Source organism: Arabidopsis lyrata (assembly GCF_000004255.2).
Source record: "Arabidopsis lyrata subsp. lyrata unplaced genomic scaffold ARALYscaffold_1, whole genome shotgun sequence".
Taxonomy (NCBI): Eukaryota; Viridiplantae; Streptophyta; class Magnoliopsida; order Brassicales; family Brassicaceae; genus Arabidopsis; species Arabidopsis lyrata.
The window spans coordinates 28,318,742-28,328,128 of NW_003302555.1; the positions used below are offsets into that span (position 1 = coordinate 28,318,742).

Sequence of the window (9,387 nt, forward strand, 5' to 3'; positions counted from 1 at the left end):
TCATTCATTTACGGTTCTTCTTATTTTCTTATCATGTTTGATTCTAAACACTTTTTATAGAAGTTATCTTTATTTATGTTCCTCAGTTAAGTATTTAAATTATACTGTATTGAGTTTTCTTTTTCAGGTTCAACATTTGATACAGTAGATTATAATTTATATACTACAATATATATCAACAAAATAATCTATATTTACTAAAACTTTATTACAATACATTTCTTAAAATACGAAATCCGTCATGATCTAGTTTATTTAAAAAAAAAAAAACTGTGTTACGCAAACCAAACATCCAAACAAGTACAACCATCATATTTTCTATCCCTATCTCGCGGATGGAGGATACACGGTTTTCGAACCAATTTGTCTAGATTTTGAATCATTCGGGGTGGTGGAGTCGGTGATTCTCCATGCCTTGTACAGTTTTTTTTCCTCCAAATCCATGCAAATCTTTGATACGTGGCAAAACATAAATTTGACAAAATCAATCGCTGAGCTCGACAAATCATATAATCTGGATTCTAAAACCAAAGGCATCTTAATTTTGTTTCAATGGAGGTGTGGCTACGGACAAGGTCCTACGGATAGTTACGTCCGTTTTGTTTGCTAACGTAAAAAGAGCGACGCGGAGGAACGAAGTAAGTAAATGCAGAATATGAGTAAAGGAAAGAATCGAACATTATAAAAGTTTGAATGCGAATAAATTAGTATCATCCACTTATCACCAGATTAAAAAAAAAAAAAAAAAATCTGTTATATATATATTCTTCTTCTAGTGGATCATACATATGTAACCAATCTTTCTATACTTTCCCGGTCACAATTTGGAATCACCTTTTGTTAGATAGTCCAAAACTTGAATATCAACCTTTCACTTGAGATGATTCCAAGAGAATCACTTTTATTTACACTAATACAAAATTTCAAATTCCAACAAATAACAAAAATTCAAATAAAACGAACTTGTTTACCCATAGGTTATATAAGTTACTTATGACACAAAATTTATAGTGCTCATATAAGAGAGATGTGATACATGGACATTCAGAGAATCAGAGTCCGAGTCCACATTTAAACCGGAACCAAACCAAACTAAACCGGAAACTGAATAGCTAGTCACTCGTAGGGATCAGTTATGCAAAAAAAAAAAAACAAAGGCAGCTTTTGGTTTTGCAAAAGCTAAGTTGCGTCAGGCAAGACAAGGCAAGGCAAAGTCAGAGAGAGTACAATGTCGCATGTGAAACCTTTGTGTCCTGTCTCTTTCACTACCCACTAATTCTAGTATTTCAGAAACAATAAGACAACAACACTGTAAAAATTTTAAGGAAAATAACTCAGTTGAGTAAATCAGTGAACTTCTCTGTTTGCTGCTTGTATCTTCTTTACCTATTCAACACAAAGATTCAAAGTTACTTTCATTTGTTTTCTAAGAGAGTTATGATGATGCCAGTGGAATCTGTCAGTGATTGCTTCTCCACACAACACACTGTAAGAAAAAAAAAAAGGTAAACTGAGAGACTTACCTTTCATGGTGAAAACAAGTAAAAGATAAAAGATAAACATTAGAACTCACAACAAATCTCTGTCTTAAAAATGGTTCCAGATATCAAGACTTTAAATTAAAGTAAGTGATCTCATTTGTTCTATCTCCATCTTTCAATCTGTTATACCTCCACTTTCACAGAGAATCTTTATATAAGCAATGGTGATAAAAGCTAACTCAAGAAAGAAATCAAAAGGGTTAGATCGTATATAAGCATCTACTCTATTCGTTTGTTTGTCCTGGTCCATACACATGATAATATCCATGTCTAAAAAAATAAAGATCAGATCCTAAGATTATGGTAAATGCATTTCCAATAAGTGTCTAGCAAAAAAAGACTCAAGGTTTGCAAGAAAACGAATTCAATAGTCACATCAATTTATTAGGAAGACGTTTGTTTTGTTCCTAAAGAACAAAAAGATTGTTATGAGTTAAGCCCATGTGTAAATTATGGACCTTGATGTACTATTGCACACAGTGGCAGGCCAATAAAGACTTATAAGGCAATCATTGATATCTTGAAGAGAAAAAATATCTTACATTTGAAACAAAATTTCAGATTGGAACTTTAACACTAAACTGGAAAAACTTATCTTTAGTTTTCATATTTCTATCAACTATATATTAAATCTAAGATTAAACAAACAAATGAAAATGTTAATAACACAAGTTTCTCTAATGCCTATCTATATATCTAATTTTCTTTCTTTCTAACTTTTTATTTTTTATTTTATTTTCTGAGCTAGCACATCAACGTAATCATGCACTTATTCCACCAGAGAAACGTACAAGAGCACAGTGGTCCATCTCCCTACTTTACTTCACCTTTTAAACTCTTCAAAAATCTTCAATATCACCAAGTCCCATTCCTCAACCATTGCTTAACCTATTAGAGTTTCTTTTCTCCAACAAACCATCTTTTCAAGACTCCAACTTCAAGCTTTCTTTAACTCAAAAAATGGAGGGTAAAAGAACACAAGGACAAGGGTACTTGAAAAAAAAGTCTTACCGTGTGGAAGAAGAAATGGAGTATGATACGGATGGAGAAGAGGAAGTTGGTAGGGAAGAAGAGAGGAGGAAAGGAGTGATGGATAGAGTTAGAGGGTCTAGTGGCAGCATCGATCGTGGTGGCTCGTCGCGGCTTTGCCAAGTAGATAGATGCACATCTGATATGAAGGAGGCAAAACTGTATCACCGGAGACACAAAGTGTGTGAAGTTCATGCAAAGGCATCTTCTGTCTTTCTCTCAGGACTTAACCAACGCTTTTGTCAACAATGCAGCAGGTAACGTACAACATAATATGTCCTTAACTAAACTTTTTTCTGGATCTTTGAATGGTGATTTTGAGTTTTTGAAACAGGTTTCATGAGCTCCAAGAGTTTGATGAAGCAAAAAGAAGTTGTCGTAGGCGCTTAGCTGGACACAATGAAAGAAGAAGGAAGAGCTCTGGTGAGAGTAGTTTTGGAGAAGGATCAGGTCGGAGAGGAATCACTGGTCAGGTGATCCAGAATCAAGAAAGATCAAGGGTAGAGATGACACTTCCTATGCCAAACTCATCATTCAAGCGACCACAGATTAGATAGAGAAGCTGTCTGCTCTCTCTCTTCTGTCATCTAAATTTCTCTCTTAGAATATCTGAAATTGTGGTATCTAACAATGTCGAAATCAGCTGAGTCATATATAGTATTGACTCCTAGTATAGAGAAATAAATCACTGCCACCACTCTCTAGTACTCTCCTATGTTATCACTTATATGCAAATGCTAAGACTCTACTTGAACCTTGAATGTATTTTTCAAAGATATGGTTAATGATTTGTGTAATACTTCTGCCTTGTCGATGTGTGAATGCTAATTGGTAAAGGTTTTCAATACAGATACGAGCAAGGAGTGTGTCTTATCCAGAAACACAGGGGACTACTAAGTACTAACCGAAAGCCACGGTCACTTTGAAGTTTGAGAACCACAAATTAAATGAGATACTTTGCTGAAGATTTCATATCTTTTATACACCGTCAATCGAGTTGACGGGTACTTGGTTTGACGTACACTACAAGTAGTATAGAATACAAGATTTGAATAATCAACGACCATTATCAGTAAATTGTTGAGTAGATTATAGTAGAAGCAAACCTTCCAGGGTCCATTACTTGCTATGATGAGAAACTTTGCGTCATCAATAATTATTTTATGCCAAATTAATGCATCCTTATAGATGTTTTCAAACAAATTGGAGCACAAGTAATTGGATAATGAATGTAGCAAACAGACTATAAAGTGAATATGAAAACGACCTAATCCTCCATCTCTAACAAGTTTATACATTTAAGTGAAAGTTTTTAAAAGAGTTGTCGCTATACGTTCTTTGAAATCCAGATTCACCCTCAAGCTACTACTGCAAAATTTTAATAACTACTCTTAAAGAAACATCATGTTAAACCTAAGATCTTATCAAATGAACTGATTCTCGTGAACTAATAGGAACAAAAAAAAAATACAAAGATCGAAACAAAAAAAAAAGCGAAAGGCGTTGATTCAAGTAGTAACAAGTCGATGAAGTACGAGTGATTTAGATTTTGACGGATTTAGGGTTTAGAGATCAAAACGCTAATAATTTTAGCCAAATCCGAAAATGCAACAAAGGATGTCCAAGCCTTTGTGGTCTAGTGGCAGATGAAGCTTTGGTGAAGGGTGAAACTCCCAGACCCGAGTTCGATTCTCCCTGGAAACAAAAACACATTTGTTTGGAAAGTCTGTCAGTTGGGCTTTGGCCCAATTGGTTTACCTGGTAGTCAGAAATGCAGGCGGCCTGACTACCCCCTGGCATTAGTCGGAAGGCATTCCAAACTCGGATCATGCAGTGTGGTGGCCCAATTCTACCTGGATCAGGAGAAGTCCACTCGGTAGCACCTCGGTGCGTTCTTACCGAGGCTGACCGGATCAGCCGATAGGGTTTATAAAAAAAAATGCAACAAATGATAGAGAGAGAGAAACGACTCAACGAGACTATATCCTAACTGGCCCAATTAGAGCCCAAAACTATGGTGGGCTTACCTCATTAAGATATCGATATGATTCTAAACCTTTTTTTTTTTTTTTGCTTATGCTAAATTGCTAATATAAAGTTTTATTCGTTTTATTGTTGACAACAACGAGTCAACGACCAGCAATTAGCAATTTAGCTATATCTTTATTATTCGTTTTGTTTAATATAATAATCAACAATTATGGTTTTTGTATTGGTTTAGCGATTAGCGGACCATAACTTTCAATCATTAACAATTTTTTTAGCTTTTTAAATTTTAACTAAAAACAGTTTAATGTTGCTGATGACTACAAAACGAATATGATTTAGTCGTTGTAATATGTTGTTGCTGCAGATACGTACGACTACAAAACAAACAAAATTTGATATCTATTTTTGCTATCGATGTTGCTTATAAGTTTATAACTACCAAACGAACATCGCATAATTGATCTTCTTTATCAAAAAAAAAAAAAAAACATCGCATAATTCTCTCGTTCTTTTCCAGAAACATATAATAACACTATATAAACTGCAAGATTACATGTCTTGGTCATGTTATCGTAACTTTAATAAACGTAAAACGTGTATTGGCGTAACTACACAACCAGCTTCTTCCAATTACCGAGTCATAATTACGTTAGGTTCATTAAACGTTAAGCAAAATGGACGAGTCTACAATGAAAAAAGAAAGTAAAAGATTATTAAGCATGGGTGTTAATGATAATTGGTGGTCCTAGCTAATCCCTAGAGAATGGGCCAGTGATGTGTCCTAAAGAAAGACCCGAATTGGAGACAAAAAGCCACATAAGGAGATCTTTGTCTTGAATTTTGCTTCGGTTAGAAGTGTACTTTCTTCTTCCTATCGGCTGGAACAAACATTAAGATTGTGAATGCATAATAAATATAGTTGCTGGTGCGTTTGTTACTAAGCTTTAGTATAATCAGTACGGTTAATTGGAACATTATGGTCAAAGTATTACTCCCTCCAATTTCCAAACTACATATTTTAGATTTTTATTTTCTTTTACAAAGATATAGATGCATAAATTAAAATCATAAAGACAAAAATTAGCTAAATTTTCGACTAGTTTTGTTGGAAGCTGATGATCATGGTAGTTATGATTAGAAGTTTTGATTTATAATTGTAAAAAATTGTATTGAATATTGAAAATGTCTGTTGAGTAAGCACAAAGTCATGATCACGTAATTAGATCAAATAACAGAGACAGAAAACAGACAGAGTCTTGAAAAGAGCTAGAGATCGAGAAGAATTGACTATGACTAGTCTCTTGTGTTTATTATGGTTAATCCATAACTAGAATTTCTCACCTAATAAAGGATTTGCTTCAATGCGCCTTGATTTTTTTTGTAAAATATGATTCTTGATATTATAGATATAATGTGTTATATTCTTATTTTTTGGTCAAATCATATAATGTATTCAAATTAATATATTGAAAAATATATATTTGATTTTGCTCGCAAGACCTGAAGTAAGAATTTATCTTCATTTGTCAGCATTTTTGTGACATACATATTTGTTAGATGTGTATGTAGATAACATTTTAAGTAAATCACTAAGTAAATGTGTGTTTTTATTATAAGAGTAACTAATGAAGTGTGTCTCAAACTCTCAATCTAGACCACAACTAAAGTACTAAATCTTAATATATGCACTATATATTCCATTTGCATATGATACCAGTTAGATTACCAATAGATAATTTGTTTACTCTTCTTTTAAGTATCTTTTATATATAGACTTCATAAAGCCATTGTTGCTTTCTGCTTAAAACTTTTAAGAGTATTTTTGGGAGACCGTGTCCCTCACTACGAGAACCTCAAAGAGTATGTGCCTCTGACTTGTGAGCTGTAGACTTCTATAAAAAAAATTCATCAAACAACAAATCTAATCAATAAAGTACTTAAAAATCAAATTAATTTTGTATAGTGTTATCTATATAATTTATTAAATTATCTAGATAAATATCTTGTTATTAAAGATCTAATATAGGCAACATGTGGGATCGTTTAGGGATCCACAACACTTTAGACAATATCATGACATGAACACCATAACCATTACTACTTCACTTGGATCTCATTCTTCTTATGCCCCCACAAAAAAGTCAAGCACTGATCTGGCAAGTCTTTGACTGCCGTACCCATTTCGCCACGTGTCCAACTTTAACTCTATTCCTCCTATATATAAACACAACTAATAAACAGTTAAACACATTCATATGGACACAAGTAACGTTTTGAAGATGGAGGATGACCAACAAAGTACCCCAAACTCCGGTGAGACCAAGCCGGAAACGTCCGTGGAGACATCATCACCATCGGACTTTGAGTTTGGATCATTGACTCCCTCATCTCCATCACAAGACCCCTTCTCGGAAAATTCTCCCGCCGATCATCTTTTTCTCAACGGCCGTCTATTACCGCACTCTTTTCCGACGAGCACGACGACGACACGTTCAGTGTCACGTACGACCAGCGATAACACTTTTCGGAGCAATAGTTCGAGCAGCCGAAGCAGTTATAGCAGCAGCCCGACATCTTACACTCCAAGAACAAGCACTTGTAATATCTTCAAGATCACGAGTTCTAGTACCGGACATGTGAAAGAGACTAATTTAACATGTTTTGGTACTCGGTCCGAAGAGATTATGTGTCTGAGGCCCGTAACTTCTTTGAAGAAAACAAACACTTGCAGCAGCAAAGAATACTATAACAAGCCATCGTTAATATTGGATCTAAAGAAGAGACCACCGGTGAAAAATGGTAAAGCCGTAAATACTTCAACCACAAATAAGGTTTCGTCTTTGCCGCAATGCAAGAGGAAGAAGGCGACGGAGATTGTGACAGCGCAGCTTTACGGGTCGTATTCACGGCGGTGGCAGCATATAACTCCGGTCTTTAAAAGAGAAGGATCGGTGAAAAGTAGAGGAGGAGGGATTAAGGTCGGTGGACGGAAGAAGAAGACGACGAGGAGGAAGAAGCCAACGAAGGCGGAGGAGAGAAGAGGAATGAGTAAGTTGATGAAGTGGTGGAAGAGGATTTTAAAGGCGGTGGTGTTTGCTTGCAGGGAGTGTCATGCAATGGAGCCTCAGATACTTGTAAATGATGATGCTGATGTGAAAAAGAAAATAACTAAATGTCCATAATCAAAAATTTCAATGTTTTTCTAATGTTTTCCATGTTTTTTTTTTTTTGTCTTCTTCTAGTTTGTGTAAAGAAATTTTACAAATATCTATTAGATCAACTTTTGGAAAAAATTGAATACATATTTATTATGATTTTAGTCAAAAATACTAGTTTTGGATTTTTTTATCAAGTGACTCGAATATTTTCCTCATTTTTAGTTAAATAATTATTTCAGATCCGTGTTCAAAAAATTGCTAGACGCTAGTCGGGCAGTGAGGGTGGGGCTAGCGCCTAGCAAGAAAATCGGAGATTAAATGGAGATTAATCGAGATTAGTTTTAGGGCTATTTAATGTTTGAAAAACATAATATCGTTTTAAAAATTACATTAAACACATTAAAACAAGATTTTAAGCTCAAAATTATGATTTTTTATACAAATTACGAATATAAGTGGGATGTTTCGAATTTTAGATTAAAACAAAAAAAATTGGGCTATGCGCCGTCTAGGCGGCCGCCTAGCCCGCCTAGGCGAACAAAAATCGGACCAGTGATTTTTTTTTACCGATTTGGACAAAATCGCCGCGATTCCCTTCCGACCAGTGCCTAGGCGGCCGATTTTTAGAACAAGGCTTCAGATTTTGTAAACATAAGAAAAATACACAACAACAAAATTTGCACTATTCACCAAAAAAAAATAGCACTAATCAAGGGAAAATGGTCATTTAATTCCCCTACTATTTGCAATCGACACTTTTATTCCCGAACTTTCGTGTGAACAAATTAATTCTTCAATGTGTAGTTGACTTAACACTTTTGGACAAAGAAATAGTCAACGTCAATTAGTTAACAGCGACATTAAAAGCTCGATTAAAAACTTCATCAGCTCAAAAAATCCCCAATTATTCTTCTTCTTCCCCCCAAATTGAAACCTAGGGTTCTTAGGCTATTTTAAAAACGATGAATCCGGAAATTGAGTTCGATTGAGAGCGATTCCCGACATACAACTGAGATTTCATCTACCATCTCCTGCGATTTTGTTTTAGGATTCAGTCGCAGTCTTTCTTCATACAACTGAGAAATAGTTCCGCTCTTCAACAGCTTTGTGTAACCAGATCTTACACAAACATGCTCATTTCGGAATGTTTTTATTACAAGCTTGCTTTTACTCTTCTCAAAAGAACAATACACCATCCATGGACACTTTTCTTCGATGTGTTGTGTGCACTTTGCCCCAAGTCTATCAGATGATGACTTAAACATTTTGATATCATATTCGGTTTTAAGAGAATACTTGAGTAGTGCCAGCCCCGGCTCTGATGGGTAGGGCGGAAGTGCGACGGCCCGGAGCTTTTTTTTTTATAAAAAAATTTTACATATAAAAAGGCCCAAATATTTTTTAAAAATATTATTAATATGAGAATTATATTTTAAGAGGCCTAATTATTTATAAGAAAATGTATAAAAAGGCCCAAAATTTTTAAAATAACAATTTTTACTATAAAAACTCCGCAAAATTTTTAAAAATTAAGTAAATTTTCTCTTTGTATATAATTATAGGCCAAAAAAATTTTTTTTGCCCTAAGGCTCTCAAATATATTGAGCCGGGGCTGAGTAGTGCATACTTGAATTCATCTACATTGTTGAATTTCTTATGCAATGCTAATA

The 9,387-nt window shown here is 34.6% G+C and overlaps 2 protein-coding genes across 4 annotated transcripts; both read left to right on the forward strand.

The window, feature by feature from the left end:
* Positions 1-2,279: 2,279 nt before the first annotated feature.
* Positions 2,280-3,850, forward strand: LOC9327793 (squamosa promoter-binding-like protein 4). Of its 3 annotated transcripts, none has more exons than XM_021011543.1 (3): positions 2,280-2,827; positions 2,905-3,070; positions 3,421-3,850. In XM_021011543.1, exons 1-3 carry the CDS (start codon positions 2,502-2,504, stop codon positions 3,472-3,474), a joined length of 546 nt encoding a protein of 181 aa, XP_020867202.1. In that variant the 5' UTR covers positions 2,280-2,501; the 3' UTR covers positions 3,475-3,850. The 3 variants fall into 3 exon arrangements, with proteins under 3 accessions (XP_020867202.1, XP_020867201.1, XP_020867200.1); XM_021011542.1 differs by having other exon boundaries at positions 2,303-2,827; positions 2,905-3,134; XM_021011541.1 differs by lacking the exon at positions 3,421-3,850 and having other exon boundaries at positions 2,311-2,827; positions 2,905-3,378.
* A 2,638-nt stretch (positions 3,851-6,488) lies between these two features.
* On the forward strand, positions 6,489-7,765 carry LOC9327794 (putative protein TPRXL). The gene has a single exon (XM_002891686.2). The coding sequence runs from the start codon at positions 6,815-6,817 to the stop codon at positions 7,739-7,741; it is 927 nt and encodes a 308-aa protein (XP_002891732.2). The 5' UTR covers positions 6,489-6,814; the 3' UTR covers positions 7,742-7,765.
* Positions 7,766-9,387: the final 1,622 nt, after the last annotated feature.